The 17,966-nt window shown below is 38.8% G+C and overlaps 1 protein-coding gene across 3 annotated transcripts in view; it reads right to left on the bottom strand.

The window, feature by feature from the left end:
* The window catches only part of FOCAD (focadhesin), a 308,502-nt gene that overhangs the window by 247,491 nt on the left and 43,045 nt on the right, over nucleotides 1-17,966 (bottom strand). For all 3 annotated transcript variants that reach the window (XM_041762114.1, XM_041762115.1, XM_041762113.1), the window contains one exon: nucleotides 4,862-4,966. In XM_041762114.1, coding sequence (XP_041618048.1) covers nucleotides 4,862-4,966 — 105 coding nt within the window. The remainder of the gene's footprint in view (nucleotides 1-4,861; nucleotides 4,967-17,966) is intronic.

A 17,966-nucleotide genomic window follows, 5' to 3' on the forward strand; every position in this document is an offset into this window, starting at 1 on the left:
TGTGCTGTGGTATTCTTCCAGCTAACCCCATCTTAAAAAATCATTGGAGCTGAAGCCACATTTAAACATGCCCATTTAATCTGAAGTCACAAAACAAAAGAAAGGTCCAGCTTAGCAATATGAACTTTATTAGCCATACACACTCTAGTCTAATGTAACTCAAAGCACAGTCAGTACACTACCTGTGCATCTAAATCTCATTAAAATGCAGGTTTCCAGGCATGTTCCAGACAGACATATCAAAAACTCTGGGACAAGCTCTGGATTCACTGAAAACCACTGTGGTTTCTTAACAAGGTGGCTGGGGGCTCTCTTCCTCTCCTGCTCCAAACAAGCATCTACCATCTGACCATGAAGAACACTCACTTGCTGGGGCCACAGGATTATTTCTTTCAATAGAGCAAGGGGGTTTAAATCTCTTACAAGCTCTCTTGCATGTATACTTGGCTGGCTCTCCCTGGACAGCTTTTTCCTTTAGAAATAAATGCTTGTTGGCTCTGATCTTGGCCTCTCTATTGTCCGTGCTAGATGTGGTTAAGATGAACTTAGTGCCTTGGTGCTCAGGAGGAAACAGACTTTTTGCCTCCCAAACAGGGAACAGAGGCAAGGAAGACAGGATTAAGCCCCTTTGTGTACCCCTAAGAGATTCCTTGCAGTTTCTACGTGGTACCTCTAAGCTCCCACGACCTCAAGTGATATTTCTCAATTGTGAACCACAAATGACCTGTATCCAGATCACAGCACAGCTGGGTAAACATGCTGATTCCTAAGTCTAGTATAAAACCGACGGAATAAGAATGTCCAGCAAGGGCTTAAAAAGCTGTTCCATTAACAAGCTCCCCAGGTACTTCTTAGGCACAGAAAGTTTGAGAACCAAAGGGCTCTAGGTTCAACAAAGAAAATATCCACTCTAGAGCTCCTTTCGTAAAATTCACAGGAACCAAGGGAAGCTGCTCACACCTCCCTCTCTTCACTCCCATACCGGCATAACATACGCAAGGCAACACCAACTCATTTAAAATGACCACATATTCTGTTTTACTAGAATTCAAATTAAGCAGCTATTAGGACAAGAAGTGAAAAATGCTTCAACTCCAAAACGGTATGCTATCCGAGTCCTTAAAACTATAAAAAGAACACAGATGAGTTTCATTTCCAGAAAGCTCCCAATTATGTCATACTACTACCATTTTATCTTTTTTTAAGATTTTATTTATTTATTTGACAGAGAGAGAGAGAGCACAAATCGGGGGAGCTGCAGGCAGAGGGAGGAGAAGCAGACTCCTGGCCCAGCAAGGAGCCTGATGCAGGGTTCGATCCCTCGACCCTGGGGATCATGACCTGAGCTGAAGGCAGATGCTTATTAACCAAGTCACTCAGGCACCCCCTACTACTTTTTACGTTTAATTTTAAATTAATCTTACAGTATAACCAGGGAACACCTCTCAGTGGAGTTCTGGGCTTCTCATAACCCTTCTATGCTCCCATACACAGCTCATCAGTTGCCTCTCCAAAGCTGGAGGATATTCCGAACCAACATGTGGCAAAGAAGGCTGTAAAACAGCATGACAATTTCATGCTTGACTCAGGTAATCATAGCTCTCTTGAGGGGAATCTGCTCTTCAGGCTCACCTCTCCTCTGTTTCTGCCATCCACAATCCCCCCTGGAGGAACTTAAGGCTCTTATACACTCGATTACACTCTACTGATTTACAGTGCCAAACAGCCATTCACATAAGGGCTCTCCATAAACATTACTGGATTATGCCAACTCAGGTGATTGATTCTGGACCTCTTAATGTGCTGCCACTCTAAAGACACAACTTACATAACCAGAAGGATTTCAGCTCCTCGCACTGGGTTCCCTACCACACCTTGCGCCTACTTGTCCTTTAAAAAAACCAAGACCACAGTTGGAAGAACCAACTAGAGGAAGAAATGAATTATAAAGCAGGACACCACGTAAAACATTGCAGGTGACTGATGGTCTAGCACTCACACACAGTAATGACAATCAGTGTGAAAGGGAAAACAATTCTAACCCTTCTGTTGACAGCATTTCCTTTTACCATCATCTAAACCAGAGCCTCTTTAACTTTTAAGGTGCCTACAGATTACCTGCAAAATCTAACTGGAATGCGGGGTGCTGATACAGGTAGTCTGAGATGGAGGACGAGACCCCACCCTCCTAACAGGCTCCCTGGTACCACTAACGCCACCACAGATCTCCGCTCTCCATAGTGTAGCAGTGGAAAGAAGCGTCAGTACCTGGGAACGAGTTACTCGAGAATCCCGAGCCCACCCGAGACCTAAAGCAAAGAAAGAGAATCTTTTGTTCTGCAAGGTCCCAGGCGCTTAGCATGCACAGTGGAGCAGCTGACATACCATCTCGTACTCACTGGGAATCAGAATCGCTGGATCTTTTAAAAAAGACAAATGCCTACTGGATCTTACGGCAGAGATTGATTCAGTTGATCTGGGGTATTTAATTGTTCCTATGCTTGTTTTAAAGCACACCCAGGGGGTTCTAATAAGCGGCCAGTGTTGCAAATCATTGAATTAAAAATACCCAACTGGATGCTATATATTGGCAAATTGAACTCCAATAAAAAAAAAAAAATTTAATAAAAATAAATAAAAAAATAAAATACCCCACTGGGAGGAGGGAAATATGGAGTGCCTGCTAAAGGGTAAGGAATTTGGGGGAATGTGAAAACATTCTAAAATGATTATGGCAATGGTTGTGTAATTCTGTAAATAACCTAAAAACCACTGAATTGTATACTTTGAATGGGTTCAATCCTGTGGCATGCGAATTATATCTCAATAAAACTGTTATATAAAAATTTAAAATTTTAATGGCCTTCCTATTTTAAAATAACTCCCAACGAAAAACAACAAAATGGATTTCTTCTCACTCCCTTTTCTAAAGATTTTATTTACTTTGAGAGAGAGAGAATGAGCAAGAGCAGGGGGAAGGGCAAAGTTCGGGGGAGAGAATCTCAAGAAAACTTCACACTGAGCCCAGAGCCCAACAGAGAGCTAGATCTCATGACCCTAAGACCCTGAGATCGTGACCTGAGCCGAAACTAAGAGTTAACCAAATGAGCTACCCAGGCATCCCTGTAATTTTTTTCTATCCTGGAATTCTGGCCTAAAAGTTTGAAATTCTTTAAAAACAACAACAAAAATGCAGATGTTTATATGACTCATCTAGAAACATTAAGATCTGCTCATCATCTTCTTAGGTTCAATTCTGCTTAAGGTAATAGATGAAAGAGAAATCTGAAATGAAAACCTTGTTATGTCATAGAGCACCACACTGTGTAAGAAAAAAAAGGAAAGAAAAGCATATTTATCATTTTGGAAAAGTTTACACACCCCAAGTTTCCAGGGTATTTTCAAAAAAATAATTTTCCTTTTGCTTCCCCAATTTAAAAATGTTAACTTACAAACTAATAAGCTAACAATGAATTAGTCATTGTTCTTCATTATTCCAAATTTTCTGTATGTTTGAAGATATTCAGAAAAACATGTTAAGAAAAAAATACATAAAATTAAAATCTGCCCTTGTTAAAAAATTGGCTTAAACTCTCAATGTACTCAATAAAAAAGATTACAAAAATAAATAAATAAAAATAAAAAAAATAAAAAAGATTACAAATAGCACTAAAATTTCAAAACAGATCATTATAAATTAGAAGACACTGTCGGCTTATTACAAAAGGAAAGTACTCTAAGAATATGTAATAAGCACCAGCTGGTATTTTGGAGCCTCTCTCATAGATTCTGATAGCTGTGATATCAAGTGTTCAAAACTATTGGTGCTACATGCTCAAGCCAATGATGGTTCATTAGTACCCAATTTATTTTCACTGTCGGATCACCAGAGCCCTGTAACCCATTTCCCCTTAGAACCAGTGCCCTCGTTTATGATCCCATGTTCATATTCTTCTGAAACAGGCACATTCTGGATGCATCGCTAAACAGTTCCTAAAACAATATACACTAGTTACATGGCATCTTCTGGGGCACTCTGCTCACTAAGTAAGAGCCCCTCTCTTAAGAAATGGCTTTCTGGGACCTTCAAGGCAATGGTTAGGGTCACCTTTACAAGTAAGTATGCATTCCCTTGTCCAAACTCTTCAATAAAATCCAACGTAATTCGCTTTAAAAAAAATTTTTTTAAGATTTTATTTATTTATTCATGAGAGACACAGAGAGAGAGGCAGAGACATAGGCAGAGGGAGAAGCAGGCTCCTTACGGGGAGCCCAAAGCAGGACTCCATCCCAGGACCCCAGGATCACGACCTGAGCCAAAGGCAGATGCTCAACCCCTGAGCCACATAGGTGCCCTGTGTATTTTCCTTTTAACATAATTCTACCATGTTACATTACATAGATGACAAAGAAAAGGCAAATCAACACTCCCACCTACTAACCTTGCCCTGGGTATTAACCCTTAGTTTCCTGTTACTTTTTATCCTACCCTCCTACCTAGCCTAAACCCCTCCTGTTTTAAGTACATTTGCTCAATCAACTCTTCAGTTTTCATAATATTGGGAAGATGGTTATAGCTATCCCAGAGCAGAAAGAATTTTGGGGAACAGATTCTAATTCCAAGGAAGCAACCCTGAAACCTATAGTGGTGATATCGGCATGCTTTCACCTCTATCTCAATCCTCTGCATCTTTGAAATACTAACTTCTTGAGAGGTCAAGACCCACCATCACTGTTGAATTAAATAATTTTTAATCAATGAGCATATCTGTTCATAACTTAGTTAACAATTCACATACACACACACACACACACACACACACACACACACATTTTTTTAAAGGAAGGAGAAATGACATACCGAATGGTATATAAATTCCGAATATTCTTCTCCCCACATTGTCCTTCCTTAACAGCTTGCATTTGTAGTAATTTCATAATGGCTTTTATTAATCCATGTGTATTCCTGTAAAGAAACATAACATGTTAAATGCTATAGATACAAAGTGGATATTCCAATCAGGCACTTAAATCTACCATCTTTAAATAATTGAACACTTGCCACCCACACTGAACAATAACCACCCACGTGCATCCACCTCATTCCACAGCACAGCCAAGAGGCCTCAAGGTAGACAGCTCCCATCTAACACATTTACAAGAGAAGGGGAGCCAAAGAATCAAACCACCAACCTATCAATCACCTCCCTACACACACTTGGGGGGTATCAATCAGGAAAAAATAAACATTCACCCACATAATTGCAGGCAGTGACCACATGAGTTGCCCATACTGAATAATTAAGTCCTTCATTTATAAATATTAGTAGACCATGAATAATAACCAGACATGTGAAATTGATTAGCCACTCAAAAAACTGGGCCCGGGGACCATTCAGACAAATAACCCCTAATAAAATAAAGTTAACGGGAGTGGGGAATAAACCTTAAATTTTTTCTTTATTCTCTGTAAGAGGTAAGAGGATAATATATCAAAAAAAAGAAAAAAAAGAACAAGAAGAAAGAAAGAAAAGAAATAAAGTGAATAACTTGTCTTTTTTTATTATTGTTAATTTTTTTTTAATTGTGACATGGAATTCTTCCTGCTTTATTGAGGTAAAATTGACAAATACAATTGTAGTATGTTTAAAGTATATAATGTGATATATGCATAAATTATGGCAACCACTTTATAATTAACACATCCATCAACTCACATATTTCTTTTTTTTTTTCAGTGAGAATGCTAAAAATCTACTGTCACCAATTTCAAGTATACAATATCGTATTGTTAGCTATAGTCACCATGCTGTACATTAGATCCTCAGAACTTGCTCATCTTATAATTGGAAGTTTGTATCCTCTGACCAAACTCCCCATTTCTCCCACCCAGCCACTGGCAACTACCATTCTACTGTTTCTATGAGTTTGGATTTTCTTTTTTTTTTTAATTCTACATATAAATGTTACCATTCAGAATTTGTTTTTCTCTGTCTAGGTTATTTTATTTAGCATAATGTCTTCTAGTTTCATCCATGTTGTCACAAACTAGCCTACCCTTTTAAAATCAGATTCTTCCTAGGAATGAAAAAGAAATCTTAGAAATAAAAAAATACCACCTGTTAAATTTTTTTTAAAGTAATTATTTTTTTAAGTCCTGGTTGTTCATATTTATGGAGCATCCATTGTAAACGAAGTACTCCCCAAAGTGCTTAACATGTATTATGTCATTTACTATCCAAAATATAGTAAGTTACAAATCATTTTTAACTTTATTTTTAGACTAGGACTTAATTAATTGCTATCATTTGGAAAAATTATGCGAGGTGTTATTTACTCTTTTATGACATTTAAGGTCTTCCAACTGACATAAAATTTGCCCAAACCATCCAATACAGTAGCCAACAGCCACACGGAGCACATGTAATGTGGCTAATCCAAATGGAGATGTGCTATAAATGTAAAATACACAATGGATTTTGAAGACTTAAGAAACAAAAAAGAATTACAAAAAAATTACATGCATAATTTTTTATACTGACTGTACATGGAAATAATATTCTCAGTACATGGGGCACATAATATATATAATTAAAATTAACATCACCTGTTTCTTTTTACCTATTAATGTGACTATGAAAAAATTTTGAATTATATATGTGGCTCACATTTGTGACTGAACTTTCCTTATCTAATAATTTACTTTTCATATGATTAGAATTTTAGAGAAGACAAATAACAGACCTATGACTATTTTTTTTATTGAAGAATAATTAACATACAGTGTTATATTAGTTTCAGGTATATAATATAATGATTCAACAATTTTGTACACATCACAGCGCTCATCAAGACAAGTGTACTCTTAATCCCCTTTATCTCACTCATCCTCTCACCCCCCCCCCCCTCTGGCAACCATCAGTTTGTTCTCTGTATTTTAAGAGTCTGTTTTTTAGTTTATCTCTATTTTTCTTTGTTCATTTGTTTTGTTTCTTAAATTCCACATAAGTGAAATCATATGGTATTTATCCTTCTCTGACTTATCTCTGACTTATCTCACTTAGCATGGTGGACCTCTAGGTCCATCCATGCTGTTACAAATGGCAGAATTTCAATCTTTTTTATGGATGAGTAATATTCCATTGTGTATATATATCATACATTCTTTATCCATTCACCTATCGATAAACAGTTGAGTTGCATCTATATCTTGACTACTATAAATAATGCTGTAAAAAACATAGGGGGTGGGCAGCCCTGGTAGTGCAGTTTAGCGCCGCCTGCAGCCCGGGGTGTGATCCTGGAGATCCGGGATCGAATCCCACATCGGGTTCCCTGCATGGAGCCTGCTTCTCCCTCTGCCTGTGTCTCTGCCTCTCTGTGTGTGTGTGTCTCTATGAATAAATAAATAAAATCTTAAAAAAAAAAAAAACATTTCTAATTAGTGTTTTCATTTTCTTTGAGTAAATACCCAGTAGTGGAATTACTGGTCATATGGTAATTCTATTTTTAATTTTTTGAGGAACCTCCACACAGACATGATTTTTAATCAATTTCAGTCACCTACTCCTTTATCAAAGCAATAGAATCCCAGAAAAAAAACACATACATCATATTTGTATTTCATTCACAGAACTACTGAGGCTAATAAATGAACTCCAGTTTTCTCTTTTTTTTTTTTTTAAGTTTATTTATTTTTAGCAATCTCTACACCCAACATGGGGCTGGAACTCATGACCCCAAGATCAAGAGCTGCATGCTCTATCAATTGAACCAACCAGTGCCCCTAAACTCCAGTTTTCTAACCATTAAGTTAGGTCATGTTTGGTCTTATTTATGGATCCAGATCTTACTGTGTGAATAAGTAAGCATACTATATTTTAAGTGAGAGTGTAGCATGAATAGATTTTAAGTTTTGAAAAATAATGGCATCAATCAAATAGCAAATCCATGCAAATAGCGGTTAAATTCAATCGAATAATTACTTAAATTATTATTATCTCAAGTGGGCTGAGAGGGATGATTTCAGCTTAACTTTTATTTAAACCCCTGCTTTAATTATAATTAGCTAGGGAATTTTGGGTGAGGCATTTAACACCTAGAAGCCACAACATTCTAATCTGTACAATCTAGAATCATGATAATAAGCCCACCTCTTGAGTTGTTATAAAGTATAAATAAGAATAAAAATATGTCATTAAATCACCTATTTTTTCAAGAAATGTGGTAATCTAATACATGTCAACTGTATCATAAAGATTATATAATGCTTTTCCCTCTTTACAGATGATGCTACACAAACACAAAAGTCAGAGTTCATCAATGCTCAAAACTGGAATGTGCCTAAAACCACCTACAAATCTAAACCTATTCTAAATCCTATTATTTTCCATCTCTCCTCACAAAACCCTATTTTTCTTGTTTTTCAAGCCATTGTTACATGGCATCTGAGATCTGCTCTTAAAAAATTAAATTTCTCTTGAATTCTGTATGATTGTGAAAAGAGGTTACAATAATAATTCAGTACTGAAAATCAAAATGGTAAAATAGAAGAAAACATAACCACTAGAGAAGCAAAAATCAGGGATCCCTGGGTGGCGCAGCGGTTTGGCGCCTGCCTTTGGCCCAAGGGCGCGATCCTGGAGACTCAGGATCGAATCCCACATCGGGCTCCCGGTGCATGGAGCCTGCTTCTCTGCCTATGTCTCTGCCTCTTTCTCTCTCTCTCTCTCTGTGACTATCATAAAAAAAAAAAAAGAAGAAGAAGAAGCAAAAATCAAAGAATAGAAAAATTTTTCATTGAATCTGTGTCTTCAAATTAAAAAGGCTACCAAGTGCTAGGCAAGATTCCTGAAAAATATAATTGCTGACATTTGTCAAACCCAAAGATAAAAGGAAAATCCTATAAACTCTCAGATTTTATAAAATAAAATTTATAAAACAAAGACCATCAGTCTGACATCATTTCTAATTTGGCATCAGAACTCCCATCTGCAACAATGAAAGAAGAAATATATATGGAATTATAAGGGAAAGGTTTATGTAACTTAAAGTGTAACCCTCCCCAAAAAACTAAGAGTAAAATATGAAAACAAAAAAACTTTCAGACATAATACACTGAAATTCTTCTTAAAGAAGTTCTCCAGTTACAAGATAATGTGTGATGACTGCACAAAACCACTGAGTTATACACTTTCAAAGGATGATTTTCTACTATGAAAATTATATCTCAATAAGGCTGTTATTTAAAAAAAAAGAAAGAAAGAAAAAAAGATAAAGCATAAGAAAGAACTGACAAAATAGACTACAAAAACTGGTCAGAACGAATACAAAAAAACTTATCAAGTCTTTAACATTTTCAAATGTGACTATAAGGTTTAAAGCAATTGTTTGGATAGGATTTGGAGGGGAAGGGGAGAGTGTGAAAAAGAACAAGAGGAAAAGACAAACTATGACTAAAATTCCAGATAGTTTTAGCAAAGTTAGTGGGGAGGGTTTTCAAGGTAGAAAGAACATTAAGACAAGAGACCAAAATATTTAACAACATAATACAACAGACAAAGCGTTAGCATCCAAAAAAAACAAGAAAAACAACAAAATAAGACTAATCATATAATATCAAGATGAGCAAAGAACAGTTATGCAAATCACAGAAGAATAAGGTTCGAAATATCCACTGTTGATGAGTGTATGGGGCAATAAGCAGTTTCAGGTTGAGGTGTTTGCTGTTTTTTTTTTTTTTTTTTTTTTTTTAAGTAATCTCTACACCCAATGTGGAGCTTGAACTCACAACCCTGAAATCAAGTTGTATGTCTTCCCAACTGAGCCAGCCAGGTGTCCCCATTAGTTGTTCAGTTTGTATGCAGAGTAAATAGGCAGTATCCATTAATGTTTAAATCCGTAAAAAAAATTCTAAATGTACATACCCTTTCTCCTACAAATCCCACTTCTAAGAACCCATCATAAAGAAATACGCTTACATACCCAAAGGAAGATCTTACACTGCATTTCTTATCTTAAAAGATGAAGAAGAAAAACATGTTTGTCAATAGAGAAGTGTTTAAAATATGATACATTCAGGGCACCTGGGTGACTAAGTCCACTAAGCATCCAACTCTTGGTTTCAGCTCAGGTCATGACCTGAGAGTTGTGAGATGGAGTCCCACCTTGGGCTCCTCCCTCAGCAGGGAGTCTGCTCTTCACCCTCTCCCCTTCTGCTCCCCTGTCTTGTACACACATGCACCCGTGCTCTCTCTGTCTCAAATAAATAAAATCTTTAAAAATAAAGATAAAACATGATATATTCATAATATAAGAGTACTCCACAGCTGTTAACAAAAATGCAAATAGATGTATGAAAAGGTGTCTAATACCCGTTAAGTGAAAAATGCAAGTTTTAGAACAATATACATATGAATGGATTATCCAATTTTTTTTTTTTAGATTTTATCTATTTATTCATGAAAGACACAGAAAGAGAGGCAGAGACATAGGCAGAAGGAGAAGCAGGATCCCTGTGGGGACCTTGATGCAGGACTCAATCCCAGGACCCCGGGATCACGACCTGAGCCAAAGGCAGATGCTCAACACTGAGCCACCCAGGTGCCCCCGATTATCCAATTTTAAAACACTTGGGGTGTACATACTTATAAATACTGTCTTTATAGGTCTAGAAATGGGGCTGCAATTTCATTGTAATTAGGTGGTCCCTGACTCCATGTGCCTGATCCTGACTCCAAATCATCACACCCTAGCTCCTTCTATATTCTAGATGAAACCAAGTTAAAAGATTTGAAGAAGCCTCTGAGACATAGTACCAGCCCTGGGTCCTCCACTTGCCAGTTTTCACCAGAGCCCAAAAAGAAAGTGAATTTTTAGAAAAGGAGAGAGAGAAATGACCAAAAAGTACAAGTTTTACCGCTTACTACTTTAGCTACCTCCGAGTGCCATTGTTTGAGTTTTCAAAAATGTATGCACTACTTTTATTTTTTTATTAGTGAAAAGGGGGGGGGGAGGGGAGGTTTATAACCTCACAGTGAAGAAGGATTTGCTGAACACAAATAAAAGAGTAAATCTGATCTCCTAGATGGATAACATGAGCAGAAATTTAAATAAACTATGAAATAACCACGATATCTTTTATTTAGAACCTATTGTTAGCCACAGTTTGGCACAGACACAAAAACATGTTAATATGAAGATTTAGACTTCTGAGGAACATTCTCAGGAATTAGAATTAGCCCTCAGACAAGCAGGCTGTCTGTGTTTAAAGTACACAGAAGAGTTCTTTAACAAATCAAAGTAAGGGCTTTCATCAGGACAGAAAAGATCTGGTTACATATTATGACTAACTTATTCATAGTATAATGTATCACTAGATATTCCCACATCAGTGTCGGAATTGTGCATCAAATTCAACTCATAAAACCTACTCATGTTCTTCCCACAAAACTTTTTTTCAATATTCCCTATCTACCTGTTAGGCAACTCAAAAATCAAGAAGTCATCGTTAACATGCTCCTTTCAGACATCCTCATATTTAATCCACCTCAAATGCTTCACCCCTTCTTTCTTTTTTTTAATTTATTTGAGATATTGAGAGAGAGCATGGGGTGGAGGAGCAGAGAGAGAGAGTCCTGCTAAGCAGACTCCACGCTGAGCACAGAGCTCAGCTCTGTCTCGATCTAATGTCCCTGAGAACGTGACCTAAGCCAAAACCAAGTGTCAGAAGCTTAACTGACTGCACTACTCAGGTGGCCCAAACTCACCCCTTCTGTATCTCACAAATCCATCTCTTTCCCTCCATCTCTAGAGCAAGCAGATATCTTTCTTCATCTGATCTACAGCAATAGCCCCTAAACTCATCTCCTTATATTCACTCTACCTGCCTACCCAAAACCCAACACTTTGAATACTATGTGCATATCGCAGCCAGAGTGGCCTTTTTGAAACCCCTGGTGTCCATTAGATGAATACTTCAATATTTATGCTCAGCACTCAGGATAAAATCCTCAAGATTAGCCATTTTGACCTGCATTGTCTGGCCCATACCTACCTTCCAGCTTCATTTCAAACCACTCTTCCCTTATATTTGAGATTCTTTTTTTTTTTTTTTTGTCAAGATTTTATTCATTTATTTGAGACAGACAGACAGACAGACAGATAGCACGTGTAGGAGCAGGGAGAGAGGCAGAGGGAAAAGCAGACTCCCTGCTGAGCATGGGGCTCAACACAGGACTCCAATGGGGCTGGATCCAAGGACCCTGAGATCATGATCTGAGCTGAAGTAAGACACTTACTTGACTGAGCCACCAAAGGGCCCCAGCTTTTGACATTCTTCTAGGCCTTCCTACAAGCCATCTTCCCTCCCACCCAGGACTTGGCACATGGTATTTCCTATAACGGAAAAGCCTACCCTCTATTTGCCTCCATAAGTTCTATTCATTCCTCAGTCTCATCTTAGAAAAGCTTTTCTGGAGCTCCATGACAATACTAAAGGGACTTCCAGCACAGTGTACTGTGTCTGAATATAACTGAATACATAACTGTGCAACTATGTGGATCACGGCAGTCCCTGTCTCCAAAAGCATCATGAGTATAACGACTATGTCTGCTTTCCTCACCATGATATCACAGTACCAAGCACAGGTATAGGAGGTGGTCAATAAATATGTTAATTAAAAGATGGATAGCTAGATGGAAGACAGCTAAGGTACTACCTTGCTTGACTACAGAGGTGACCTCTGAAGGTAATTTCTAGTTCTATCATTACATGATTTTACATATGCACACTGAAATTATTGTATCTGGTAACTTCATTATTAAAATTTGTTATTTTAGTTTTTACTAAATAAATATGAATGATATTACTAGTTTTGGTTCTAGGTCCTTCTTTTCAGGGATTGCACAGTAGCAAATGAGAAAATATGAAGAAAAATAAAACTAATATAACACCTGTTGTGTTATCAAGCAACAAAATAACCTTATTGAGGGAAGGGAGACAGGTGGGTTTTGTTAGAGATTTTTTATATATATATATACATCTTAATCCATGTAATTACAACACTAAAACCAACTTAAGACTCCTGATAGAATAAGTAAAGTAAAAGAAAAATATTTAGCATGATAGGGATGCCTGGGTGGCTCAGTGGTTGAGCACCTGCCTTTGGCTCAGGGCGTGATCCGGGGATCTGGGATCAAGTCCCACACCAGGCTTTTTGCAGGAAGCCTGCTTCTCCCTCTGCCTATGTCTCTGCCTCTCTCTCTCTCTCTCTGTCTCTCAAGAATTAATAAATAAAATCTAAAAAAAAAAAAAAAAAAAGTCCTAATGAATTAATGGATCTAACCATTTAGCATCAACAGCTAACATTTCCAAAAAAGAAAACAATCAGGTATTATTTCCCTCCTAAGGAACACATTACCATCTATGAGGAGTCTCCCCTCCCCCAATATCCCTCCCAGTAACAACAAAAATTGAACATAAATCTCATCAAACTTCTAAAGCAAACTTTCATTTTAAGCAAACTTTCATTTTAAGTTAAAGTATACCACAGGGATATACTCAGCAAAATCCAAAAAAAGAGAGACAGAGACAGAGATGGCTGAATGGGAGGGGGCCATCCCAGATTTAAAAAGATGTAAAAGACATAACAACAAATTCTTATTTGGATAGCCATTCAAACAAATCATCAAAAAAAAATGAGACAATTAGAAATCTAAACACTGGCCATACATTTTTAAAATTATACACACATGCATCCAGGTATAATGACATTACTATTGTTTTTTAAAAGCAAGTATACAGTTAAATAAAGAAGAAATTATACAGTGTCTGGGATTTGCTTCTAAGCATGGAGGAAGGTGGATGATGGAGGAAGCAAGATAGTTTAGTGGCTGTAGGGATGAGTGACAGGAACATGAGGGTTCACAATAGCATTCTACCTACTTTTGAAATTCTCTACAAAATTTTTTTAAGTCATAGGAAAAGTTACTCTTTTTAACAAGAACTTTGTCCAAAATTTTCTTTGAAATTTTTTTGTGTCACACTATAAGCTAGTTTCCATCCCTTCATCCCCCTGGCAACCAAGGCACTGGTTGTTCCTGTTTGGAGAGGTAATATATAGTTCCCAAAAAACACTCCATGGTACCTGGGTGGCTCAGTTGGTTAAAAGCATCTGCCTTCAGTTCAGGTCATGATCCTAGGGTCCTGGGATCAAGTTCCGCATCCGGCTTCCTGCTCCACAGGGAGTCTGCTTCTCCCTCGTCCTCTGCCCCTCCCTCCACTCATTCTCTGATTCTCTACACCCACCCACCCCCCCCCCTGCACCAAATAAATAAATAAAATCATTAAAAAAAGAATATTCCAGAGAATGACGATAATGGAAAACATGGTGGTATCTTGCCATCACAGGAACACAGTTATGTTACCTTTGACAATGACTCTCTATCCACTCAATGTCTCCTCCCTCTGTCCCTGTCAGAGCAACACTGGTATAGCATCAGTCACTTAAGCACAATTATAGTTCAAAGCTACAGCTGAGCTGAGGGGCTGAACGCTACCGATTGCCTCCAAGTTGAATCCCCAGGCAGAAGACTCCTTGGAAACAAGTGTTTCAATCTCCTGTTTGAGGACTTGTCACCCCTTCCCCACTGGTGTGGTTACTGTGCAAGGAACCTAGCACACATAGGTCCACAGGGTGAAGACACAGGCTGGAGAGGGTCAAATTGTGTCTCCCAGAAGGATACATCTAAGTCCTATTGCCTAGTACCCATGAAACATGACTTTATTTGGAAATAGGGTCTCTGCAAATATAATTAAGGATCATCCAGGATGGGCCTTAAACCCAATGACTGGTGTGCTTCTAAGAGAAAGGGGAGGAAGAGTAGAGACAGACACACAGACAAGGAGGGCCTGAAGAGGCAAGAGTTAATACAGCCACAAGCTGAGGAATGAGGAACACCCAGGGTTGCAACAGCCACCAGAAGCCAAAAGAGAAATGGAACGCATGGTCCCAAACTCCAGAAGGAAGCAATCCTGTGGCCTCCTTGGTTTGGTACTTCCAGCCTTTAGAATGGTAAAAGAATAAATTTCTGTTATTTTAAGTCAAGTGTGTGGTCATTTGTTGCAACAGCCAGAGGAAACTAACACATGGCCCCTGGCAGATCCAACTGGTCCAGAGTGAACATCTCATACGCCCAGGTCCTTGGAAATCTGTAACTGTGGCCGACCTCAGTCTGGCCGTCTCTTACATGTAAGAGGTACTGACCCAGGGCAGGTGGCACCCTATAGATGAGAGGCAGAGAAACAGTCTTTGGCAAGAGGGGAGAAACACAGTCTGTATCCAGTTCCTTTCTGAGGTCCTAGGGGACACCCTTTTACCAAAAAAAGTAAAAACTCAACCCTTTTATGCTCAAATTAGTTCAAGTGGGTTTCTGTAGCTTGTAGCCCAGAGTCCTAACACACTCAGCAACCTGCTGCCAAAGCCCTTCAGTGAAGATCAGCTGGAACAGTTCTTCCCTGGGTGGGTGCCAAAACAGGCTGAATTGACTCAAGAATCCTCTAAGTGAGAGTGACAGAAACTTCAGGCCTGTGCTACAAGCAGAGTGGCAAGAGGCAATGCCAAGACCCAGATCTTATCATGAGAGGGAGGGTGGGTCAGTAATGATGTTGTGTATTCCAAAGAAATAAATAAGACAAAAGAAAACATTTTTGGTCAAGCTGTATAAACTACAGTAATTAAAGCCACTCCCAAAAATCGCTTTTCTCTAGATAAATATAGCACAATTACTATTGTGCATATGAATAGCACACATCAGGTTTCCTTTGTTTGAGGTTGATGGGATTACAACTCTAAACACTGCTCATATATGCTTAGTCTCCGTTTTTTTTTTTTTTTAAAGATTTCATTTATTTTTTATTTAGGGACACCTGGGTGGCTCAGTGGTTGAGTGTCTGCTTTTGGCTCAAGTCATGATCCCGGGGCCAGGATCGAGTCCCACAACGGGCCCCCTACGAGGAGCCTGCTTCTCCCTCTGCCTCTCTCTCTGCCTCTCTCTCCATGTCTCTCAGGAATGAATAAATGAAATCTTTAAAAAAAAAAAAAAAAAAGATTTCATTCATTTAACAGAGAGAGAGCACTCACAAGCAGGAAGAGAGGCAAAGGGAGTAGGAGAAGCAGACTCCTCACAGAGCCGGGAGCCGGATGTCAGGCTCGATCTCATGACCTGAGCCGAAGGCAGGCAGACACTGAACAGCCTGCCACCACCCAGGTGCCCCTGCTCAATCTCCTTTTGGAAAGACCACAAATAATGCTTGGTTCCTTGCTTTTGAAATATTCTAAATATGAGGGACAAGGAAGTATCCATACTAATTTTTTGACCAGGGATGAGAATTACAAGGGTCTGGGTTGAAGAGAATGACACAAATTATCTCTGAAGGGGGCATCCCAGGGTATGATGGCAACAAATGGTACAAATGCGGCCAAGTCCCTTTCTTCACCAGAAAGGACAACCGGTCAGCCTTAAGCACAGTAAGTCACCAGCAAATAAGAGAATGTTAAACACCAGATTAATGATCAAATCATTTTCTAAATTTGTTATAAAATTATATGAGAAAAGAGAGACAGACAAAGAAGACCAGGAAGAAAGGAAGGAAATAAAAAACAATTCTGGGGAACCCAGGCTTCAATAAATGACAAAAAATAATGCATAAAAAAAAATCCAAGAAATATAATGCTATTGACTTTTTGCTTGGGGAAGTTCTGCATCCTCATTTGTCTTCTCAGTCCCCAGAAACAGCCTGATTTCTTCTGAAGCCTTTTTCCACTATAAAAGTAACATGTGTTTCAGTAGTTGCTTTTCTAAATCACCTAGAAACATCTTAGCACAAACACATGGCTTTTACAATGGAAGATTCTGTGACAAACAAAGCCTTCAATGAGATCAAGGAACTTGAAAAGAAATAGGGCAGAATGTCCTAGACGGGGGGGGGGGGGGGGGGGGGGGGGGGGGGGGGGGGGGGGGGGGTGTTGAAGTGCCTGGAATCACTTTTCTGGTTACGAGCTGCAAGCTGAGCAAGGTTCTGGGATTTGGGGGAAAGAAAAAGAAAAAAGATTGGAGAAAAGAAAAGGGGAACATCTGGAAACAAGCTAAAGAGCTCACAGGAATATTTAGAAGACACGATGGGGAAACAGACTTGGTCCAATGATTCTGTCACTCTCAGATAAGAGCTAAATAAGCAATGATACCCTCATAGATATAAACCTGAAACCATCTCAAACTCAAGAAAAATACTGACCCCCACCCCCGAACTACAGATGAAAGCACGCTATGACTGGGGCCCTGGGTGGCTCAGTCGGTTAAATGTCTGCCTTCGGCTCAGGTCTTGATCCCAAGGTGGTGGGACTGAGCCCTTCATAGGGTTCCCTGCTCAGTGGGGAGTCTGCTTCTCCCTCTCCCTGCCAATCTGCCTATTTGTGCTCTCTATGTCACATAAAACCTTGGAAGGAAGGAAGGAAGGAAGGAAGGAAGGAAGGAAGGAAGGAAGGAAGAAAAAAGGATAGAAAGCAAGCAACCAACCAACCAAGCTATGTCTGCACCCCTTAAATCTTGGAGAAACCTCATGAAGTCATCTTTCCTTGATGCTTCATCTCCTGTCAAATAAAATAAAAACGGAGAACCTAAATAGTACAGAAATGCCTCAATAATATAAGATATAAATACACTATCTCCTCAGTTGCTAGCTGTTGCCTATAAGAGAACAAAACAATTAAGTCTCCCAAGGAACAGCAATGTAAGAGAAGATCCTGAGAGACAATAATTTTTTTTAAGATTTTATTTATTTATTCATGAGAGACACAGAGAGAGAGAGAGAGAGAGAGAGAGAGGCAGAGACACAGGCAGAGGGAGAAGCAGGCTCCATGCAGGGAGCCCGACGTGGGACTCGATGCCGGGTCTCCAGGATCAGG

This window comes from Vulpes lagopus, chromosome 7, assembly GCF_018345385.1.
Source record: "Vulpes lagopus strain Blue_001 chromosome 7, ASM1834538v1, whole genome shotgun sequence".
Classification (NCBI taxonomy): domain Eukaryota; kingdom Metazoa; phylum Chordata; class Mammalia; order Carnivora; family Canidae; genus Vulpes; species Vulpes lagopus.